Source organism: Branchiostoma belcheri, unplaced genomic scaffold (assembly GCF_001625305.1).
Source record: "Branchiostoma belcheri isolate BF01 breed outbred unplaced genomic scaffold, Haploidv18h27 scaffold2, whole genome shotgun sequence".
In the NCBI taxonomy this organism is placed as follows: Eukaryota; Metazoa; Chordata; class Leptocardii; order Amphioxiformes; family Branchiostomatidae; genus Branchiostoma; species Branchiostoma belcheri.
The window spans coordinates 64,318-89,796 of NW_017803490.1; the positions used below are offsets into that span (position 1 = coordinate 64,318).

The 25,479-nt window shown below is 42.6% G+C and overlaps 1 protein-coding gene across 1 annotated transcript in view; it reads right to left on the bottom strand.

Moving 5' to 3' along the window:
• Positions 1–1,213: 1,213 nt before the first annotated feature.
• LOC109468817 (hepatocyte nuclear factor 6-like) overlaps positions 1,214–25,479 on the bottom strand; it is a 74,772-nt gene continuing 50,506 nt past the window's right edge. Inside the window, exon 2 of the mRNA XM_019767157.1 lies at positions 1,214–5,415. Within this exon, the coding sequence (XP_019622716.1) occupies positions 5,117–5,415 (299 nt within the window). The 3' untranslated portion in view covers positions 1,214–5,116. The remainder of the gene's footprint in view (positions 5,416–25,479) is intronic.

Below are 25,479 nucleotides of genomic sequence, written 5' to 3' on the forward strand. Positions count from 1 at the left end.
CAACTAACGGCTGGACTAGGTTAGGGTTAGGGTTAGGGTTAGCGCTAGGACTAGACAGCACATGTGAGAAAAATTGAGCAAATGTAATATTTGGCTGGACAACCCTATAAAATAATAACTATAACATATATATCATACACGTAAGATGTATGATGAACTAAAAGTTATTCTGTTATGTGAGGACACTTGTTTGACATGTCGATGAAGGTTAGACATCCAGGTAATACGATACGCCAAAAAGCAGTTACTCAAGCAACTGGATATGATTTTTTAATGACTTTTTTTACCGTTTCCAAAATCATATCCAGTTGCTTGAGTAACTGCTTTTTGGCGCAATGTTTGACAGTTTGAAGGATATATGCTTCCTTGATGGTTGAATAGATTTGTTGCTTTATGCTTGTTTTGGTTTATGTATATGGACAATTTTAGTTCTTTTATAATGGTAAGGAAATTAATGATTTTGTATGGAAATGTTTTACGTTTTAATGGCAAAGACATTCTCTTTTATGTTCTTCCAAAATGGAGTTCGCGAGGAATTGTCTCCATTTTGACTCACATTCACGTAGTAATAATAGTTTTCTTTCTACGTGCATTCGGGAACATAGAAAATACAAGTACACCGGGGGCATTCGGCATATATGCTGTATACTATCATAACTTCTGATATCATAACTTCTAACTTATGATGGCATCTGCAATGAAGGAAGTCATTCATAAGACAAGGCAGTCCACGTGTGGCTTTTGATTGTATTTAAGATTAGTTTTATCTATGTGCTATTTTTAGACTTTTGTATGTATTGTGAATCTGTTCAACTGTTAGGTGTTTGTCTGTGCTTTTGTACCAGGATTTCCTGAAAAACAGGCCAGAGTGGCCTGAGTGTGATACCTGGTTGAACAAATAAAGTTGAAGTTGAATACTAGTATACGTCTATGTATCTATCTATCTACCTACATATCTTAAGTTTCTGGTAGGAGTTCCAAATGTTCGTAAAGTGTGTGACAGGTGTTTGTTATTTCTGAATTCAAGAGAGGTTCTGTGCTTTAGAAGTATACTTGAGATACTAGTAGATTATATTGTTGACATACTAGAATCACTAATAATGATTTTGAAGACGATTTCTTCTTATAATATTCTAATATCATAACTTCTATACTGATAATGGCATCTGCAATGAAGGAAGTCATTCATAAGACAAGGCAGTCCACGTGTGGCTTTTGAAAAATGTATTTATTGCAGATATTCCTAAAAATGTACAGCCTATCATTTGATGATAGCCTACATAGGGCGCACTTGCACTAGGGATATGCGGCTTAAAGCTCTACACTAAAACTCCTGTCCCTTTTCTTTGCGTTCTCCTGCGGTCTTCAGACAGGCGGCGCCAGGTCTGAATGCCGCCAAAAGGACAAGGGAGCAAAAACTACTAAGTCTAACCTACCTCTATGTATAGAAGAAGCATTGCACAAGCGTCTAAATGCGACTGTACTCTAGGGGCCATGCGAGCAAGCTAGCGAGGTGCCTCTACCGGTCACTCTAGCCGTAATGCTACATTCATGTTGGCAAGAAGGCGATCCCGACCTGCCCCGCGGCCTTACCCCATTCTCATATATTGCACAGAATTATGGGTAACCGCAGTGAGTAGGTACGGGGTGGAATCTATAAAGTACAAAGTTGTTTTTTTCTCGTAAGGATTGTTTTTGCCAGTGCATGCGTACCTAAGAGTAACTTTGGGTTATTGCTTGCCCTCCGACCCCTGACCTTTGACCCTTCCAACGTTCATTCTACAATGTATTGCACACTTTTTACATTACCTTCCACCCTCCCCTATCTATATACAATTTACATTTTTTGTTTGCAAACTTATCATTGTAAGGCATACTGTAAGTGCTAACCTTTGTTGTCTTGTTTCCATCTGTGAAGCATAATTTGATGTGCATATTCTATCCAACTACGTTTGCCACCTTGGAGCCTTAGTCTTACATATTTTGTATCATACTGTATACGTTCTTCTTGTATTCTTCAGTGTACCAATAGTCATCCGTATCTTATAGTTTCAACTTATCTATCGTTCACATCATTGTCCCAACAATCTGAAGTCTTTGTACATCATCTTTCCCCTAACCTCACTCTTCCTTCATGGTCAATATATTATTGATTCGACACTAACTATAGTTTACCCTAGTTTTTCTTATCTCAATAATTTTGTATACATTACTTACAGGTTTTAACAAAACATCTTTTTTTCTTCGCTCTGAACACAAAATTCACGAGTGTCACTGGAATTATTACATCCAAAAACAAGACCTTTGGCCATCTTTGGGGAAATATATTACAATCTAGTACTTGAAGAAATGTGAACAATACTTACAATCTGTTAACAATAGACACGACAACAATATCATTTGACCCTGTTGATAAGAATTGCACTAATCGCTAAGTTAATTATACTATATAAGGAATCAATAACGTAATAATCCAGACAGTGCAGAAGCGGGCGACCAATCAAAACCAATGCTACAAGATCTTTGGACGGAACCAACTCACTAGTAGGCGAGGGGTGTGAGAACAACAACCCAAAGAAATCACACAGCATAGTTTTTACAGACGTTGAAATGGAAGATCAGAAATTGGTTGAAAATTTTTCTACCCCTGCCTCTGAAACAAGTGAATTCGTCCGGACAGACTGTTTTACATAGCACAGAAGACAGAAATTTTGACTTAGGTTTCCACAGAGCAGTTCCATGTGTTGCATGGTTTTTGTATTCTTGTTGTGATATGATTGAGGTATATTGTCAGACGGAAGAGTGGTGTGTAGGTGTGTCTTTGTGCAGTGTGTTATTGTCAGTTTTTTTCTCATCATTTGGCATTATCTTTGGTTGACATTCACTTGCATCCCTTAAAAATCTTTGGTATGTATTGTACAGCACCGCTGTACGCCATTTTGTTTTTCAAGATGGCCGATCGAATCGGTGCCGTAATGTATAAACTCAAGGCTGTTGACAACACGAATCACGACAAACCACACCAGTGTGGCCGTCAAAACAACGTTTGAAAAAAACAAAAACACGGTCACAATAACACAAGTCATGGAAAAAGGTCCCCGTCAGTCTGCATTGTGGACTCCGATTGGCGGACGCGTTCTCGCGAGATCTCGTATCGTTCTCACGAGATCTCGTGCGGTTCTCGTGAGATCTCGCACCGACCTGTACAATACAATGTATTACAGAGCCGCCCGCCATGTCTATCTTAACTAAATCTTACTAGCTGTCTGGATCTGCAACAAAACATAGACGTGTTCTTCTTTTTCCACATTTGGCAATTTCAAGGTCAATGAAGTGACCTGCCAACACCAGAAACAATTTGACTCCGGACAAAACAGCTGGACGGACAAAACTTACTAACGGAAAAATAGGTGTCATCCAAAAGCGCTAATATGATGCAAACTCTTTGGATCGACTAAAAGCGAAGTTCGCCATTACACAAAAATGTTAACTTTACAAGATATGATTTATAAGTTTTTACACTCAACAGTTAAGTATAGCCCGACTCCTGCATATTTCCATCTGGAATGTACATGAAATCATCATTTATAACACCTTAGTATTTCACACCACTTTAAAGTATAGCCAGCATATCAACATCAACACATCGAAAAAATACATATTATTGATCTAAAAATTTTCTTGCAAAATATGCCAAGCCATGATTGGTAAGACGCAAGGAAACTATCTGTGCACATTGTACGAGACTACGTAACGATTCCACAACGATTACTAAGCAATCTTTGGTATAGTTTGGTTGTACAAAGTAGAGAGATTGCTGAGGTAGTAGTTCTAATTATGTTGGAGATCTGTGGCGCTAACCTAGGCTGCCCAAACTGTCTAAGGGAACGTCCGAACTCCAAAGCTTGGTCGGCTGGGTTAGCGCAAAGTAGGGCGTATCTTTGAAAGTGTTTCTTGCATGGGATTTGGATTAATGAAGGATGAGTTGTTGACTGTCGTGGTTCAAGCCTGTTGATTGTCATGTGGCAAATGGAAAACGGATTGCGGAACAGAAGTTGTGTTTCTAAGAATAGCAAAACACCCCTGCACCTATATGGTGCGCCCCATGTTACTTTTGGTAGAATCTACGGATGGGACGAACCAATATTAATGCAGGGGTGTCAGATAATATGGCGTATCGGGTCTGTTCCCTTCGGGTGTAAGTTGAGTGGTATCGTCGTGGAAATCTCGCGATATCTTGCGTGACTTGAGCTTTCTGGGCCTGCTCTCGTCCCCACTATTTCTCGCGAGAGCTTTTCTTACCAAACCTGTACATGCCTGGGAATGACGTTTTGTGTACTAGCTTTTTTTCATCCTGTCTTCAGTGGTTCAAAAACCTCTACTTTTCCAACTCAGAGCCCTCCTCAGCACTAGGATATTTGGCTTAAGTTTAAAGCTTAATTCTAGATCGACATAATTATCAAGGCAAAACTCCCGTCATGCCTCAGGGTATAGGCACATGTTAGAATGTACCCTAGCAATTACACAGTTCACGAGGGAACGTTAAGGTTTCCCTGGCTTCTTCCCGTCAAACTTGCTCTTGTGGTGAAGTCGTTATGCAAATGTCGGCAAACGTAGAATGAGCATGATGAGTTTTCAGCCAATGGCGTAAGCGATACTAAATCCGTTCAAGCAGCATGAAACATGGAAGACAAATTATCTGTACACCCATTGGCTATTTTAAATTCTAAATCACTTCTTGATTGGATGAGAAAATAAGGAGGAAAAGAAGGTGATGGGAATGCCTTGCCCTTTTGCCTCGTTATTTTTTTCGCGTTTGTACCGTAGCTACTTCTGAACACCATAAGCAGAGGATGGCCAGTGATTGGTTAAGGTGGCTCATTTGCATACATTTGCATAACGTCTTCACCCACAATACCTTGCGCAGAAGATCACATGATTATGCATGTCAAAAAGGAAGGTGTGTGGCTTTGAGGGTCACACTTTGTTGGAAATGACGTCTGTAAGCCTGGTCTCCCCTTATCAAGTAGTAGCTTGTTCCACATCGTTCGGCTCAACTACCAAACTGGATTGATCCATTCCGAAAGAACAGGGGTGAGCAGGCTTGCAGATGGCTCTATTTCGTACAGCTAGTCGGTGTGGAGCCGTTGCTTGAGGAGCCCGCGCTCTTCCCTTCGTCCTCCTGCCACTTGTCCTGCGAGCGCCGCCTAGCGTTCATGAAGAAGTTGCAGACGGTACTCAGATCGAGGCCCAGCTGCTTGGCGATCTGCGCCTGCATCTCCTTAGAAGGCCTCTTGTTCTCCTTGAAGATGGCGTGCAGCGTCCGCCGCTGCAGGTCAGTGAACACTAGCCGGGGCTTCTTCGGACCTTTCTGCTCGGGCGGCTTCGCAGCTTCTTGTTCTTTCCGCTTACACGCTGTTTAGAAAAAAAAAAACACAACAAAGAACACCGTGTTAGTCGAAAGATAAATCACAGACTGCAACTAGAGAAGTAACATTTGCAAAGCAAATGCATAATGTTTACCTTCGGACATGGTCTGCTCTGTTAATTCTTACTCAAACACATTCATGTACATGTACTACTAGTATATGGTGACAGGAGCAGAGCAGACCATGAAATTGCAACATTATGTAACCCAACATCAGTCACCATGGTGACAGACGTCAACAAATCATGTCATTGGTCAGGTCATAGGTCACTGTTTGGAGAAGAAGAAGAAACTGAGCAAAAACAATATGTTTTCCTTTGGTAAACATAAAAATGGACAATGAAACTTTCATTTAGCAAACGGTTTTGCATCTTCTTGTTCTTTCCGCTTACACGCTGTTTCACAAGAAAAGGACTCGAAGTTAGCCAAAGGATAAAGCACTGACTGCAAAATCTATCCAGTTGCTTGAGTAACAGACTGCAAGGTTTAAAAAATTAACAAATAAACGCTCATTTAGCAAACTGTTTCGCAGATTCTTTCCGCCTGTTCAAAACACAACAAAAGAACTCCAAGTTAGCCAAAGGATAAATCACCAGGTTTAAAAAAAATGAACAATGGAACGCTTTGTTAGAATCTGAGTCAGACCTTTGCCAGGTGCAGCTTTTCAGGTGTACAGTAATGATGGACTGTCGCACAAATTGATGCAGACATGTCCTTAACCAAACGGTGAATTGTTTATGCCCGATGGTTTAGCGGACACGAGTGAAAACCTGTACTTGAAGAGCGCGTGGCATCGGCGGAAAACAAAAAGACAGCCGTCAACACGTAAAAAATGATGGATTTTTGACCGTGATGTGAGGGAAGTAGCCTCCTGGTCTAGAAGGATCCGCCCCGCATGGGTCTTTCTGAAACTGTAATAGAGACGGGAGGAGCGATTGTTTTCTTCTTTTCTCTGGCGTCGACAGCTTTCGCTGCATCTAGAACCACAAAACAGAGAAAACATTATTTCTGAAGGCATTTGCTAGTCTAGTAATGGTTGCTTATAAAAAGGCTTGTCTGTCTAAAGTACAGGTCTCACCATGACTGATTCAACCTCTGAAAAGTCGTCCTTTAAACTTCTGACCCTGCGGTGTGGAACGCGGGACCTAATTCCCGAGCACCCATACAGAAACAGTTACTGAGACGTGTAGATCGAATTAGGTCTTACTCAGAAGAAAAGACAAGATACATCCATCATCTCTCCTCCCATGCCCCCATCTTTGCATATCCTGTCATTCCCTGCATAAATTACCATACTGGGGGGCGACCCGAGGAAATGGCGTGATATGCAAATGAGCGGACCGCGGCCGACGCGCACGCGCAGTTCATACATGAGTTGGCTGCTGCGGGTCGGCCGTGGTCCTGATAAGCTTTCCTCTGACACGCTGCAAAACGAGGAAAGAGAGATAGACAAAATGTTGATTTATGGCCTAACACTGTGCGGAGTTGGGGTGAGAAACCCGCTCGCCTCCCCCCCATTAATCAAACAACGTATCTTTACAATCCAGACAGTGGAATAACCTTGGTTAGTGGCAGATAAAGCGGCCACATGCATCACCCTAAATGAGATTACTACGCTCGGGTGCTAAACCCAGCCAGACGGGGGCCTCGGTTGTCCGGTACGGTCACGGGGCAGTATAACAATGGTACAGCCGGGATGTGGCTGGAATAGGACGGAGCTAATTAGCAAGGGAAGCGTCACACCGACTCATCATTACATCGTAACAACTGCCTTAAGCAACATCAGGTCAACAAAAATAACCATGTAATGGCCTCGAAAAGCTGCCACAACTCTGTTTACGGCTAGGAGCTGTCAGTTTTGATGGAATAGTCGGTCTATTTTGTACGTCAGTGGCTGAGTTTATCCTAGATACTTACATGTGCTTTGTAAAGCCTGTTCCTTTTAAAGCTAGTTTGAGGGCACGCGGCTTCTGTGTTACAAATAACTTTCACACTTTAGCAACAATATAGGATTGATTCCACAACTATATCTTACTCATTTTGGTAGGATATTAACAACTTTCGTCTGTTTTATAACTACTTTGTTGAGTTAAGCCTACACTAAAGCTTTGTCCCTTTTATAGCTTCTAGTAGTTGAGGGCACATACACACATTTGGCATTAGGTTTTAAAGGCACCCTATGTAATTTCAGAATGAGAAAACTGGAATATTCTGAATAAGGCAATCTGAATGACATTGACACATACTGCCCCACATTAGCACATTTGCATCAGTATTCCATACTTCGGGTATTTAAAACCCAACAGAAACAAGCCCAAAGATGAATCCTTTATTTTCTGGGTAGTACCCAAAAATCAGACCAGGCTCCTACCAGCAACCGTTTTCCGTCACAATTTTCCGCACTTTTGGTCCGCCAACATCGATATACATTATATTATCGATAGTGTTGCTTCAACTTAGTATGTAGACGAGAGCGACTAGAGTACTCATGGAAAACTTGGTTTTCAAGCCTTAAAAACAGCGTGCAAAATACCTGGTTGCCCAGTTGCCCCGGGCAACCAAATTTTACTTGGGGCAACCTATTTTTGAACCTAGGTAGCCCAGTGTGCTACCTGAATTTTAATACCCCCCCCCCTCCAACCATGCCCACTTGGCTTTCACCACTGTATCCGGCAGATGCTTTTTAATTTTAGGTATTAATGGCTATTACTAGTATCAGTTAACTAAAGGCTGTTAGAAATATTGTCAAAGGCTTATGTATGTAACATTACTTAATTTGAGGAAAGTAGTAACTTATAGGTGGGGCAACCTAAAATTCTGATGGGCAACCTGGTTAAAAAAAAGTATTTTGTACACTGTAAAAATTTCGACTACATTAACACGTTAGAAGCGACGGAGCATAGAGACACAAATCACATCTCACATCATCTGCGTTCAGCGCCCTGCACGAGGGACTCAGGAGTAAATACAGCCCGAGATCCGGGCAGCAGAATTCGCACCTGGGCCCTGCCTCGCCAAGTCGTGACCCGGATATAAATATTTCATGCCAGACTTTTGTGTTGGGGAGAATCTTTTTTGTTACATCGCAGACGATAACGTGTCGAGAGTGATTAACCATGTAGCTGATACACAGGGATGTTGTTTCTCAAGCAACTGGATAGGCTTTGGAAAACTGTCAGACGTTTCAAGTAGCATCTACTATATGGCGAACTTTTGTGTTGGGGAGAATCTTTTTTGTTACATCGCAGACGATAACGTGTCGAGAGTGATTAACCATGTAGCTGATACACAAGGAAGTTGTTACTCAAGCAACTGGATATGTTTTGAAAACTCATAGGTTTCAAGTAGTAGCATCCACTACATTTTGTCAGTCACTGACGAAAACTGGCATACGTTTCAAGTAGCATCCACTACTTTTCGTCAGTGACTGACAAAGAGTAGTGGATGGTACTTGAAACGTCTAATTATATATCTATAATATAAGTCTGACAGTTTTCAAAATCTATCAGTTTCTTGAGTAACAACTGAGAAAGAGTATGCCAGTTTAACACACACCACTACCAGCGGACTAGCCACAACTATGTGACCCAAGGGCTATACGAACAGAGATAGGCACAGCCCTATTTACACCGAAAGGTGTGCGAATTGCTTAGCAATAGTATAAAGGAAGAAGGATAAGTTCTCCAGTTGGTGCGCGTACGTGACAAAAGGCACACCATTCAAGAACCTATACACCGGAGGGCATTAAATTTGTTCTATTGCAAATTAGTCCACTCTGCGCGCGGCGCGGCACGCCCGTGAGTTGATGGCTTTTTCCCTCGCCCTGACAAGATCGGCGGAGCGAATCGGGCTCCTGCCACCGCGCCGATCTCCCGACTTTTGTTCTCTTGATAAGGGGGCGACTCTTCCGCCCGTGTTTCAATCTGGCCGCGTCATTTGTTTCCAGGAGCCGCACAAAGGCCCTCAGTGGCCGTGACAAACGCACCCGAACACGATACAACGGCTAATTCTACAACGCAACGCCTGTTGAGAACGGGGCTCGCAGATAAGCTCTTATTACCACAATTTCATGCCTTTATCTGCGGCGATATTTCATTTTACGAAAAGGGAAGCTTTATCACGCCAAGACGCAAACCCCTTGACCCTCCGCATTCAGCCAAAGTGCCCTAACGCCGCGGCTATCCATCTTGCGGTCCCGCCACAATGGCCGGAGAACGTGTAAAAAGAGCCGTCCGGAGAGAATCTCCTCGCCCTATTGTCCAGTTCGCCAGCTCAGGTGACCTCTTGGCTGGCGGACGGACTTGGCTGGACTCTGGACACTCCTTGAGTAATAGCTCTTTTGAGACTCACGCCGACGGTACATTTTCATGCTCTCTATTTGCCTTCCTTTCTTCTTTCCATCACCTAATTTTACGCTTCTTCTCTTCCTTTTCTACAACTACTTTCTGTTTATCTGTGAACACTTACTTTCGGTGCACAGTGAATCAGTAACACCTAGCTTCAGTGTACAACACCCAGCTTCAGTGTACAGTGAACCAGTAACACCTAGCTTCCGTGCACAGTGAACCAACCACACCTACAAAATGTAGCTTCAGCGCACAGTGAACCAGTCATAATTGCCCTGATCAAGATGACAGACGGTCATCGAAACGTCGACTCTTGTTAAACAAGTGGTTGTGAACAAACAACGTTGCTTTTCACTTACTGTTCATTTTTACACTTCACTCTCTCTTTCATTCTCTCGTTCCCCATCTATATCTTTACCTTACTTCCTATTTTCGTCTCCTTACTTATCTCTCTGTCTTTCCTATCGCCTGCCTTCCTCCTACATGTATTTCTTACCCTTCTAGCGAGGTCGCCGGTTATCTACCGATCTAGCCTGCGCGTAAGTCGAGTGAAAATTTAGATAAGGGATTATGAGGTAGAACTGACTACTCTGGCCACACCGGTAATTCATCTTCCGGGAATCTGACTAATTCCCGTAACATGAATTAGACAGGAGGGCTGGGGGTCATGCTTCTTATCCGTCAACTTATTTCATACTTAAACTTGCATTCAGGTATGTAGAGGAGTCATGTTTCATTCCTCAAGCTAACCGGCATCTAGCGCACCACAGTCGTCCCTCAGTAAGACACCTGGAGCCGTATATTTTCCTGTCCCCGGTTTGTTAGATGTCGGTTATAGCTTGATGAATGAATCCACTCTGCTATATAAACTTGTATTCAAGGTTACATAGCGCATTTATATAAAGTCTCACCAAGAATTCTACATATTCTTCAGCTTTGCTCTTCAGTTTGTGTTAGACTTTTCTAGAGCTAGAGGTCGTTTTTTTCTTATGCGAAAAGATTTTTGGCATACGAAATGTATGTATGTTGTATGAAATGTTACAATTTGTCATCAAAGTATCACAATAACAGAATGATCAGATTTTGTAACAAAGAAAGCAGCTAAACGTAGCGACCGCTGACAAACGCTAAGGTTTCGAACTATAAGTAAGTATCATGCACGCGTTTTATGAACTATGTACACTGGCAAGCACGGTGCACCACTAATCACTTATAAAACGATTATCCAATGACAAGAAGGCATGAGATGCAGTAGCAGACCTGTCTGTCGTATCGCTGCGGTCAATCACTAAAATCAATATGGCGGCGATGCCCTCCCACACCCCTTTGCGCGGGTTCGTGACGTAATCTCATAAGATGGCGGAATCACCGTCATCAATCATCATCGCGTTCAATGCCAGGGGTAAAGAAAACGCGGTAATTCGTGTAGAATGTGAGGATTAGGATTTGGGGAGCGGTGCGGCGGTGGAGAGGGGAAGATTGGTGGGCTGCCGCCGGCAAGACGACAGCCTAAGGCCGCTGAGACAACCCAGTTGACAACGATAGGCTCGATCAAATCCTTCCTCTGAAGGACAAATCTCCCGTGTTAACTGTTATCAAGACCTCTAGCGTCACGCCCTTGTTTCCCTTTCGTACGTTTTGTAAACGGATAGATACAAATCGTCCTTAGGGTACGCACAGGAACCACCAGGCAATCTTGTACACCGTAAACACCAAAGATTGACTAGAACCTGTTAACCTCACCTTCAAATTAAGCCAAGCCTATCTCTTCGCTGCTTAACTAAGAAAGCCACCCATTGCACATTCTGTCTTCAGGATAAGCACTAAAACGAACGTTGAACTGACTGTATAGAACATGCCTGCTACTGATACGGGGACCCATAGTTGAGCTAGCAGAGCTTTCCAAGTCTTTAGATGGACAAGATAGCAGAATCTTGTTGAGACAGCAGAAATGCTTATATATTGCATAGCCGTCATCTTGTATAGCAAGATAGGTTGCCTATTGCGATTGCTGTACCCAATGCGTGTATAGTGTAGACTCAGGGCATAGTTTAAAATCACCACTCACATTTTGATAGATAGATAGTAGTCATAAGGAACTTGAAGAAAGAAACTGTTATTTGTTCTACATTCAGTGTATTATGCCAAAGGCTGGTTATACCGGATGTATAGATATGGATATATCTTAGCAATGGATTTATTTTAACAAAGAGTGAAAAACGTGTGAAATCAATACACTATAAAGGTATCTGACTTTAAGCAATTCTTTTTTATACAACGCATAGGCGCTCACAAGAATAGTTTGGGACCAAAAGAATCGACGTCTTTTTTAGAACGTCGGCTCCACACGTGGTTCCAATATACTACACCTGATTATACCCAAACCGCAAAGTGCAAGGTCATTAAAGCACGCCAGATCGATCACGGGATGTCTGTTCCTATACCGGGGACGATAATTCAACAATTAATGGTATTTGGGACCTGCTTAAGCCGACCCTAAGTCAGTATTAACACCCTAATGGCTAGCGTGGAGCCAATGATATGCCGCTTCAACGTAATGGGTTTATTGTGCTCTAATTATGCTGCAACAGGAAAAAGGCAAAGATGTTTGTCAAACAAATCAATAAGGGTTTTGATCAAACTACGTTTAGTATATTGCGCCATTGCGTGGTTGGTCTTTATGCTTTTGTGTTTTATCTAAAGCTGTAGGGACAACGACTTGAGGATTAAAAAGGTATGCTGACGTTGCGTTGGTAGAAAAAATAGATCACTTGTTGGTAGGGCATAATAGAAGTAAATTTGAACGCTATGAAGAGATGTTACTGCTCTTTGGTGCATAACCAAAGGCATTTGGCTGCCAACGTTTTGATAGTCCTACTACAATCCTCAGGGCAATACTGACATGTGCTATAGTATCCATGTATGTGCCAACCTGACGAACTATTCACTGAAGTGCCACAATGAAGAGCTTTAGAACTCAGAAGAGAATGAACTTGGCATACTGTTTCAGGATATGGATGCTCAGAATTTTACTCTAACTACTTAACTACAAACTGAGCAGGCAATTCTTTTTCTAGTAAACAAAGATACAATCATTTAATTTGTTTTATCTAAAGGAAAGGCTTTAACAAATTCAAACGAGTATTATTTTAGTCTTGTGAGACGTGAGAGAGCATAAACATCCTTTCAGTCTTCTCTGTTGTGCATTTCACGGCCAATCCGAGGGCGATCTCGTCCTCCTCCCAACTCTCGCGAGAATTGGCGAGGAACTTGACGGTCTTTGTTTCGTGAGGCACAACACCGCAAGACGAGATCACGTTACGGATAAAAGATGTGCAGGACAGCGGAAATGTTGCCTCTGGGCATAACACTATCTACCAAGCACGTCGTAACTCTAACCACGATTACCGTAGAGCTTCCAAGGTGTCGCCCCAAGATGGCCCGTGAATTGCCGAAAAGTTGCCATTGATTTTTCTACACCTGTTCCAATAGATAATATACTGTAATGGGCACGTTTGTTGAGTGTCCGCTAACTTTATTAGGGGCTGGCCATTAGGAAACGTGTGAAGTGGGGCCGTGTGATTCCCGGGAATAAAACAAGCAGGAGCTGTCCCGTATAGTGTACTATGGAACAGAGTTAGAACGGTTGACAGGCGCTTGATGTAATAAAACGTTCACAGATTGTTTCAACCTCCCACCTAGTATTATAAGTGATACTTCAAACTCAGCATGCTGATTTCTTCATATACTTTTATGTAGGCTAATTTATGTGTATCCACTTGCTTGTACGTTTAATATTAGTAGCAGTAGACCTTAGTAATCGTCGTATCTATGTTATGTCAATAGATATTGCTTAATAATTCTTCTCTTCGTCAGGTACTTCTATGAAGAAGATTGGCACGGGCTAAAAAGTGGAGCTGCTTGCTTATTGGGAGACCTGATGATATTTCAGCCAGAAAGAACAAGAAAATCAACAGGTAACAGTTTCCCATTCTTCCTTTTACTGGGCTTAGAATAAGCTAGACTTCAGGATCACCCAGCAAAAACATCAGTGTTTATTGAACCTATCTAAAAGTATTGTTGAATGTTAGTGGTGATATTTTCTATCTGCATATGATTAGAACTTGAGAACGTGGGAACTTCTCTTGACCTGCATTCACTGCAAAAGATTTAAGTTTTGCTACAAACCTATAGCAACTTTTTACATAAACTAAAAGCTACCATACTACTCCACTCTTAAGTTTCTCGGTGCTTGAAGCGTATGTTAACTTAATGCATACTTCAACATAAAACGCCGCTTTTGGTTCACAAAGTGAAGGGAAGACCTAAGGACATAAGGTGGGCAACAGTTCTATGAAATTTGCACAATTACCGCCATGTTCAAAGTCTGACTCCTTTGGTCTTAGCGACAAATCTAAACACAACAGCCCCTACACCGTCTATTAATGCACACACTCCAGATGGCTAAATGGTCCTCGTGTACAGAAGAAGAGCAAGGATGCTCCGAGACGCCGTCTGCTTTGAGACATTAGGTGCTGAAGAGGTGTCTTCAAAGAAAAGACCGCCAGACATTACGCTAAGCACGTGTATGTCTAATGAACACCGGTTCTCACCAAATCGCCCTTTAAGTATTCGCTTCGCGAACATCAAACTTAAGGCGGCGCATTTTAAAACAATCAGGGCTTGCCTTGGGGCGCGCCAAGTCGCCCAACTGACGTGGGAGAGGGTCACCCCGTAAAATGCATCTTTCCTCGGCGGAGTACACAGCTGCACAAGCGGCAATCTGCCAAAAGCGAACGCCTTCGCAAGATTTAAAAAAAGACACCCTGGCTCAACCTTGGCACGCGACAAAACTTTTGTATCCCCTTTTCTTTCTTTACCTTGCCTTAAGAAGCAATTCTGGTGGCGGAGATCATCTATTGAGGCTAGGACTCAGTTTTAGCGGGTTATGTCACTCTGTGATTTTTCTTTTGAATACACTGCGTGATGACGAATGTACCTCTTGAAATTAAGTGCTAACTTTACGTTCAGAAAACGGGGCGGGATACAGCTGAATCTGCTCACGAATGTTGGAGTGTTTGTTCTTAACCAGGATGTACTATTGTGACACAGGCTGAGCTAGTCCGTGAACAAACATGTCAGAATGCACAAAGGCGAAGATAACACAGTGGGAGCCACTTGTGTGTTCCAGGGAGAAAAAATAGCCTTTTCGTGGTCTAATTGGCAGAACGCTGTGCCAAGTTTGCTTGCTTACTTAAAGATGTGGCTTTTATATGTCTCATATGTCTGAACAAAACAACTACGACTTGACTGTAACAAAATGTGAATCGTTGATAGACTTTTAGCTCTCTCCCAAAAACTAACTCTGAGGTCTTAAGTGTAGAGCGTTGACAACAAAGCACGATTATAATATAAAATATTCTCATTAATTCTTAAGTTGTTGCGATTTATGAACAGTAAAATACCAGTAGACTAACAAGCTGCTGTAGTGCTTGCAAAACTGTGTGGCCCAAGGGCTACAGAAACGGAGATGGGCACCGCCCTAAATGCCAAAAGTTGTAAGGAGGACCATAACTTTCTACTTCATCTAAGAAGACACTGAACAGATGGTTAAGTCCGGATTTTCAGAGCCGTTCTGTGTGGCAAAGACTAATAAACTGAGATGGGCACCGCCTTACACGACAAGACTTTGGCTTTCTATTTCAAAATATTAAACAAGACACTGAACAGATTCCGGATTTCCACTGCCGTTTTTCGGGATCCGTTACGGTTGCATTGCAGCAAACACGGAGATACCGGATTTAAGAAAAAAAAGGTGCCATCTTCTTCTGGGAGCTTACCCGCTGTTTTATTAGTGTCTGTCGCATCTGTATGATGGAGATGAAACACGGCCAGAAGATACACTGGCACTCTGGGAGCCAGGTGTAAATTGAGAGAGCTACCCGGTAAGCTCTTCCTCCTTTTGCAACCACTTACCGGAGAGCTAGGGGAACGCAACCTTGAAAACGACCTAAAAACCGGCGGCTCTCCACAGCTGAGCAAGTCGCGGCGCCGCGCTGTTTGGAAGCCCGCCTGACATTTGCACTAATGCTGTGATGAATGGGGTTGGGCGCGCAGGTGCGCGGGGAAAATGAGGTGGTGCGGCGGTGGTCCGTCCCTGCTCCGGGTCCACAGCTGGCTCGGGTTGCCGCCGTAAAGCGTAGCGATACACCGGGGCTCAACTGCAGCTCTGCCAGATCCACCGCTCGCGGCAACGCGCGCCTTCTCCCTCCCATCCGTCATGATCAGCCAGTCTCGGGAGGGCTGCCTCCGCCTTCGCGGGCTTCGAACCCGCGTCCCTGGAGACGACATCTAAACCCCAGCGCGCTGCCGCGGCGCCCGGGTTGCACCAGAGCGCTCCCGCGAAAACCTAGCCTTCAGCAACCCTGGCGTCAACCGCACCGCAGCAGAGCGCAACCCCTCGCTATTATCATCATCCCGAATAAGACAAAACATTTTATAACTCAACGCTAGCGGTGATAGCAGCGACCCGAACACATTACTCTACATCTCCCATGGGTGCCCCGAACTACTTGGACTAACTTAGCCCCTACACAGCGGCCTCGTTAAGGAACGGGACCAGGAAAACTGTTAGTGGCGCGCCGGCCTTTAACGCACAATTTGCCGACGGGCACAGGGAGAAGCCCGCGAAATCCCCGGGCGGCGTCAAGAAATGTAATTGTGAAGAAAAGTGAATCAAATGAGACTCAGCACTGACACGGTATTACATTTTGTCACGCGCCGGGGGATTCGTAACTCTTCCTACTTCTGCCTGATGGTACTGATACAGCATACACGGGGTTGGGCCGCGGAGCCGAGGAGCAATAAGCGAATACCAGCGCCCCAGTAACATAGAGAGATCCACCACCCTTGTAATAATAACATAGTAGAACTTGGTATGTAATTATCGATTTGATAACCCATTACTTATCATTATCATATGTAAATTATCTGACCTCTCAAAACACTTTTTTTGTGGTATAGTTGTGTGTATATCTCTAGTTACTTTGCGCCTGGACTGAGCCAACTAAATTTGGAGTTGTATGATTATAAGCTTCTTTTGGCGAACAGGTGAGGATATCACAGCTCCACTAGAAGTAAGTTTTATGGTCGAAACTGTTACCAAGAATATTTACAAAAATTGTATAAGACCATCAATCATTTTACCGCTATGATATTGACGGGAGATTGTCTTTAAACTATTTTCTGTTTTTGGAGGGTCATGAAAGTTATCAGTGCGCCTTCCTTAGTTCTAAAACAGTTACTTTGTGTGAGTTACCTTATGTATAAAAATTATTACTTTGTTTTCATTTGTGAGCAAGTAGTATTTATGTTATGACCCCCTGACACTCCTCCACGCTCGACCTCTATGAAAAGCGGCCGAAATAGCGGCCGATTAGAGCATGTAACACTTGAGTTGAAATAAAGGCTCAAACAAACAAACAAACAAAAATATCTTGCTGTATTTGAAATAAGATGGTTCTTGCGCGTCTATTAGATTAACTGTCATGACTATAGGAATTTGTCTCATGGACATTACAGCATGTTCTGCTGATAACGCTGAATTTAATAATTCTGCTATATCTTTCTCCCTTTGTACATTTACTTATCTGTAGTTTTTCTAATCAATATGACTTGATCTTAAACGTAGTCAGTTTGCTTGGCCGTTCTTCTTTGTTGGCGTCTGTTCTGCGCATGTCTGCAGGGCTCCTTTGAGACGTGTGATTGGACAATAACGCCTTCGCCCCCGCGGCCATTTTGAACTTCAGCCAACAGTTGGCGAGGCTCACTCCTCTCTTCACGCGGCCCCGGCGGAACAAACTTTGCTTCAAAAAGACATCGAGGTCAGCAAAGACACTTTATCTTTTTATCGTCTGGTGAACAATGTCGTAAAAACCGTGACAAACGCGCTCCCTTTAGCGCTGACAATGCCTGACAATATCTCCGGCTTATCGAACCAAGGATACTAAATTTGGACGTGAAGACTGCTGGCTGGGACAAGGGAACATCCTTTGTAGCTTGGAGCAGAAAACCCGCTAATAGATAAGGGTCCTGTGGGGGATGTTTATCAGTTGCGTTGTCTGTTTCTGGCGGTATATGACATGAGATAGCACGGTGTGAGAGGGTTGATGCGCACTCCAGGGGAAATGGTCTCTGTAATGGATTCTCGAAAATGACGGAGGAAAGGGCACGAGGGACGGGGGAGTCGGTTTTGCGCAGGAAATTGGACAGGGTGAGCGCCGTGACAGAGGGGGCCGCCGGAACCGAATGTGAGGTTGCGAAACATCTAACCTGATCATCTCCCCCTGCTTCTGGCGGGAAAAGAAAAGAGAAAAAAAAGCAACAACTCGGACTTGTTTTTGAATGCGCGGCTGCGAATGCATGTCCGTTATCAGCGTAATTGGTATCGACCCGCGTTAGGACCCAAGGCCGCGTCGAGCCTCATTTGGAGGGAGGTAATGCCAGGGAACCTGATTCTCCTCACGGCCGGGGCAAACTTGAAATAAGACGACCAATAACCGGGCTTAAATGGGAGCGCGAGAACAAGAGAAAACGTGTAGCGGCAAGCGCCGTGTTCCCCCAAGGAAGAAACCCGAGTCAGTTTCCAATACTCGCTGGCACAATGAGAAAGAGACCCGTGTGCCATGGCCGAGTACATCATGTCGGCAACCTTATTATGCCCCCAACAACCTCATCCTACATTGATCTCCTAAACAGACCTGCCAACCTGCATTTATTCTTCGATTTTACCTCCAGTGATCGCGGGGGATATCCCAAGACCGGTATTCTTTTCGGCCCTGTCAGCCATTGACGCCGATCTGAAAATCGACAGCCTCGCAGACGATATCCTTACAGAAAACGCTAAAAAAGGCGCAAATTTTTCCCCGCGCTTCATTTCACAGAACATATCATGACAGAGTTAAAACTGTCACCTCATAGAACTGTTATATATTGTTAGCATCAACAACTATGTATGTATATTTTGCCACACATTGTACCCGTTACAACTGTGGTGCAGTAAAGTTCTTCTTCTGACAGAAAACAAAAAGGCGCGAATTTTTACCGCGCTTCACCTCACAGAACATTTTCTGACAAAAAAAAGTTGAAAAAAGGGCGCGAATTTTTCCCGCGCTTCACCTGACAGAATATATGTTGACGTGTGACAGAATATGCCGAAAAAGGCGCGAATTTTTCCCGCGCTTCACCTTAACAGTCATAAGATACATATAATATTATGGTCTATTAAACCCCACTCTTTTTTTTACCATCCACGACCAGATTCGTATAACAGGCAAAACATTAGCTACTACGGAGTTGCTGAGGCGTCTGGCGGCCCCGAAATCCAAGTTGATTAAGTACATGTGTGGAACAGGGTGTCTCCTCTTATCGCCGTAACCCGCTGGCCTTGCTGCTCAAATCCGGAGTAATAAACCGAGCTCGCGTTATGTCATAATTCCACCCGCCCCGGGTCTACTTATTTCTTCCGCGGCGCTGGGTTCACATGGGACCGCAAGATCCCACCACCAAGCATCACTGGGAAGTTCTATCACGGAAAATCTGCTGGTATGATTGGAAAATTTGGTGCGGAACATTATTTCCGCTAGCTAGGGGCGGTTGTAAGCACACACATCAGCAAATGACCCCAGAATGGCACGTGGATTGAGGTCAAAGGGCACGGGGGAGGAGTTAAAGTTATGGGCAAGACCTGGTTCAATCCCTGCTTTATGTTTAAAGGCAAGTGGTCTACATTACAGTGAGCTGTTGCGATTGCAAATTGAAACCTATTGTAACCATGTGGAATGATCATAAGTATTTTTAAATGGCGTTATTCTTTCAAAAATAATTTCTCATGCAATATCCAGATAAAATGTCTTACCAAATGTGCTACCTGTAAACCGTAGGTACATTTTTTGCATTTTTTGTTGCCTTTTCTTGCGAACATCGAGGGTTCAAGCAAAAACAATTTGTGGTGTAACATTTATCTCAATATCGCTCTGATTATGGCTTGATATTTTCCTTATCAAGTGATATCTCCAAAAATCCTAGTCTGCCTTGGCTCTGTTTTTCTTCATATTTCACAGAGGGAGTTTGGAGACTCGGGGTATCAAAGACGATCTCGTATCTCCGTACGCTAGCGTACTATGAGACAGCAGAGATCAGACGTCAAAATAAGGCAATATGTCAATTTCACCTTGGCGCCACGCTAAGGGCCGTTCTTTAATCCAGCGCAACTCGGAGTGCCAGGTCCTTTGGAGACAATTTAAACATTAGGCCCAAATGGAGAGAAATGTGGCTTTGTATTGGAGCTGAGCATAAAGGAATGAACGCATTTCATACTTGATAATGATGTATGAGCTACACGGCTGCTATGATGGGACGTTATGGGGGTATGCAGGCATTACGCGCTAAGAGTATAGTTTGGGAAACAGATGGCATAACGGTACAATTGCAGGATGGAAATCCCTCTTATTTTGAGTAAAGTCGTTGGATCCAATGGCACTGTTGCTGCTTACAACTCATAGAATTATTCATTATTTTCTTTAAGGCTGTGAAAAAGTGCATTTCTTCCAAAGCAACAGTAAACAATACCATAAAATATCAAGAAATTGAGGGAACTTCCGGGAAGTGTTTTTGGGGGTTCATGAATGTTTCGGAACTAACTATAGAAGGTATTGTATGATGCTATGTCATTGGATATTACACCAATGTATTGGCACACATACTCCCTCCTGGCCTTTTTTGACCTTCAGTGTCATGTGGCCTGTCATTCTCCTGTCACGTGGTCTGGTGCAAGGTCTGGAATCCAAACATACAACCCCCCACCCCCAAACCAGTGCCACCCAAAACAACACTTCTGTCTCGGAAGTAAAAATAAACAAGAAAGTAGGAACGTCACCGTGATAAGTTTATATAATTATACGCTTCCATATATTACCCGTCAGTAGGGCTCCTAAATACCACCTGCATATCCAGCTAAAATTGTATTTCTGATGTCTACCTACACCTACCCTGTAGTGACCCGTTTACTGTTTTATATATCCACATGGGTGCACGTGGATTTCATTGACTATTACCACCTATAAAGTATAAATGAAATAATGGCAATGGGTTCTGAACATTTTAGTACGACCCATACTTTCTAAATTCTGTGTGATGCAGGTGAAATTTGTCCGCTGCCGGTGTTACAAGGTCTGGAATCCAAACATACAAACTCCTCCTAAACCAGTGCCACCCAAAACAATTCTTCCGTCTTCTGCGTTTCGTCAGTGACTAACAAAAAAAACTAGCGGATGCTACTGGAAACGCCTTGACAGTTTTCAAAATCTATCCAGTTGCTTGAGAAACAATTTCCGTGTTTATCCTCTGAGATATGCAGAAAAAACATACAAACTCCTAAACCAGTGCCACCCAAAACAATACTTCCGTCTTCTACTTTTCGTCAGTGACTAACAAAAAACTAGCGGATGCTACTGGAAACGCCTTGACACTCGAGTTGACAGTTTTCAAAATGTATCTAGTTGCTTGTGTAACAATTATTCTCTGAGATATGCAGAAAAAAAGATTTCGAGCCCTGTCCCGTCTGGAAGTAGGAAGGCACAAGATCGATCCGCGAGGGGTTAAAGAACAAGACTATCTGCGAGCGACGCTGGCGCCGAAGCAGCTAACGGGACAGGTGTGGGGACGCGGGGTTACTTCGGCAGTACGTGTTCCGCCAGCGGGGCCGATACCATCTCCGCACGCTCTTGATAGTGTCGCTTTATGAAATTCCGTGTCTGCTCCCGGGGATAGGTTGATCGGAATGGCACATACTGTAGACGACATGTAGAGTAACACACAGAGTACCGCCATGACACTTGTATGGGCGTCGCCCACCTCCCCCACGGATAAGATGGCAGCGGCAACGGTCAACCTTCATCGTTGGTTGTTGTTGTTGCAAAGCTTAGCCACAAGAACCGCTTGGAGTGCCTTAATCTGTCAATATTGTCGCCTATCCGTCACGGGCCTTTTCATTTGGGGAAGCTTACTACGAGGTTTCTGTCAGGAGCTTGGGAATTGGTGGAGTTTAGAATAATGTACAAAGAAGAAAGTGTACAACAGTCGTTGTAACTGTGGAGAGCATTGTATGATGTAATTTGATCGGGTATTACACTACGACCTGAATTTCTTCACCCGCAACAACGCCTGCTGGGTCACATTCAGAGTGACCTATCAATCAACTGTCAAAATCACTTCCCACCCACCATTTAACCAACGTGATTAGGACACACAGAGAAACAAACCCACGATCAGCCACTAAATATACTTCCGTACGCGAATAACATTGAAGTACGTACAAGATGCTTGGCTTTGCAAGATGCTTATCAATTGTTCATCGAAGATTTGGAACCTGGAAGTCATTTCTAATCGTATTCACAATGGGATACCTCGAAATTGTTTTTAATGATTAAGATCCTACATAGAAGCCATCCATGAACAAACAAACATCGCCAATACTAGAGCTTCTAATTCCCCCAAGGCAAAATGCTTACAAGTGCTATATCCGGATAAATCTGAAATTGTGCATTTTCTTGCGTTTTATCATAAAATGCTGATTGTTGAACAACTGTACAGGACAGATAAAGCTAACTGATTTATGTTGCAGTGAGATCACGAGTAACAGGTGATTGTGTTTAAAAAAAGCCGTACTCTTGCTAGATAGTTCAGTTCAATTCCCTAGTTAGGGCCATTCAAAATATCTTGGACCCAAGACCCTCTAACTGTAGTCCAGTTATTGATATGTTTACTAAAACAGCAGGATTTAAACGTTAACAGAATGACTATCTAATACTAGTATACTTCCTAAGACCCGTGTATGATAAAGACAAGCTTACGACATCCTCTATCAAATCTGTAGATATAATAGCGAAGATGCTATAACACTGAATCGAACTTTGCAATATTTTGCCTCCTTGGCCGTCAAAAGTCAAGAGATAAAGTTTACAACTCTGAGCTTTAGACACCATAAAAGGCGATAACATCACCATGCCTGCGATAGCCTATCGTTTTTATTTCCCCCGACTTTACCGACCTTGATGGTGTATGATAACGCATTGATCCTAAGTGCTAAGGCCAGTTTTACCACCCGTTAAGTACATTAAACAGTTAAGAAACATTTGTAGCTATGACGACTCCATATACCTTTAAACAACTGGCTGCACTTTGATCCAAGCTAGTTCCCGTAAAATACAATCATCATCTTTATCCATTCAGACTTGTATACTGTAGGTGAAATAATGTATTTTATAACATACGCCGTGTGTTGCAAGTGTGCCATTAAGATAAGGCATGTCCACATTATTATCAATTATATTTTTTATGATTAGGTGCCCATGATAAACATTAATATTATACTATTTGTCTCTCCTGGCGTTTTGCTATTTGAGATATTCTATCATAGTTAAAGTAATTTGGCGTCGCCAAAAAAAGATACGAGAAAATTTATGGAATGATGAAAAAATGCAGTGATTATCCAACTCGTCTATTCCAAGCTGTTCGCCAAACTAAAGGAGCTTAAAACGTAAAAGTTCCATCTTGTTCCAGCCGCCAACAAATCCTGCAAACCGCACGACAGTCATGGGATAAGCGAAGTGACAAATCTCACGACTTTGCAAGAAAACGCAATTATAAAAACAAGCCAAAAACATCAATTAAGACCCAATTTCCATTCAAATTATACCCAGGCGACAAAAAGTATTAACGTAGGCAGCATAAATGAGGATTTATTGTGACTAATGAGAAGAAAACTTCATGAATGCAATAAATCAAAATAATAAAACAAGCTTCGGAATTATAGAGGCTCTTTATCACAAGCGACAGCGATAGAAACCGATTGATATCAATTAAAAAGCGTTTTCAAGATGGCGGCGGACAGTGCACCCAAATATGCTGTGGGTAGCCTCGCCATCTTTCACTGTCTACTTTTATTGTTTGGGAGATTATTTCACAAGGAAAAATATTGAGATTGATGTGGAATAATACAGAAGTCCATCTACACTTGCACCTGCCAACATATACACCGTGTCTATTGGAAAATGTGGGCTTTATTGAATTTTCCTATACTTTATTTTGAGAAGAGTTATCTAAAATGTAGATTTAGGTGTAATATGTAGTATATGCTTTTACTTTTGGTCATTTGCCTTTATATATACCTTTTGAGTAGGATAATACACATGACTGCTACTAATTCTCTGAAAGCAATATGTAATGGTTTGTTACGTTTGATGTCGACTTTTGATACAATATGCCTACTTTCCGACGGAACATGCTGGCATCTGTTTCCTACCACTTAATTGAATTATCATACTAAAATAATCCGGTGATCGCAAAACGTTTTGGCGTATTTCAACCTTATTCTCTTCTTAAGCTCTAATGTTTTTATTGCTTCGCTTAATTCACAATAAGGTGACTCTAGCATGTGGTCTTGCAGATCAACTTATCTGTGCATATACCAATCACACTTGTGTTAAAGGTAGGCCCATTTTCACTTCAAGGGTAGTGAGCGACCATTGGGCGACCACAATTTGATTCAAGTGACTATTGTATATATATTTGGAGTATAACATATTGTGCATGATGTTTAGATGAGATGTGAATAATTTAAAAGATAAAAACAAAACACAGGCACAATTCCCTAAAAAAGGCAAAATCCCTCTTTGCCTATGATATTCGTTGAGCCATCTGTTCAATATTAATTTGGTCACCTCAGCGGTTGCTGATTCAAGTTTGAAGGGGAGCGTTATTTCGTTTGTGTTTAACACGGAGTACACAGTGTACGTCTACATGTACGTACGTATAGTATGTATGAAAGTTTTTTATTATTATTTCAACATACAAAAATACAATACATAGAGGTGACGCACTCAAGCAATATGCTTATATTCACGTCACCACTGGACATAAAATAAAAATTACATCACAAAACATAGGTAACGTCCAGGTAACAAGAAAACAGAGTTTAGCTATTAAGATATTATGAATGAATATAAAAGTCAATTGTTAAATCGCTTTGTTTCAGAGAGATATAGCTGTGTAATAATGAGTATTTGAGAGTTGACTTTAGATGAAAGTAAAGGTGATCCATTAAGTAGCAGGTACACAATAGCACTATCGGATAAGTTGTTAATATCTAAGAATGGGATGTTTAATTGTAAAAGTCTGTCGAGGAGGCGTGTCGGAGTTGGTACATGTATACCGGTAGGGGGTGACTATAGTGTTTACCTGTACCTATCCGGCCAAAATCCCACATCAAAGCTAGATATTTCAATATTTATTTTGCATAAAGGGATACGATATCACCGGTGGGAGAAAAATCACACGAGCCCGAACATGACACAACCTTGCCGGCGCCCTCACATTCTCACCTGTACGGCACATCAAAGTCGGCAGGTGAGGAAAGGTGAACCGGTAGTTATAAGAAGGAGCCATCGCACCAGAAATCAAATATGGTTATCTGCGAGTGTCAATATGCCTAGTAAATAATTACTGACGTGAATCCGCCGTAATCGCCCGCTGTGAAACATCAATAGAGGTGGGAGAATGCCAACACTCCCGGTCTTTGTAGAGTAATGCCGTGGTAAGGCCGTTGCCCTAAGAGACCTCTTCAAACAGCTAGACCAGACGGTTGTC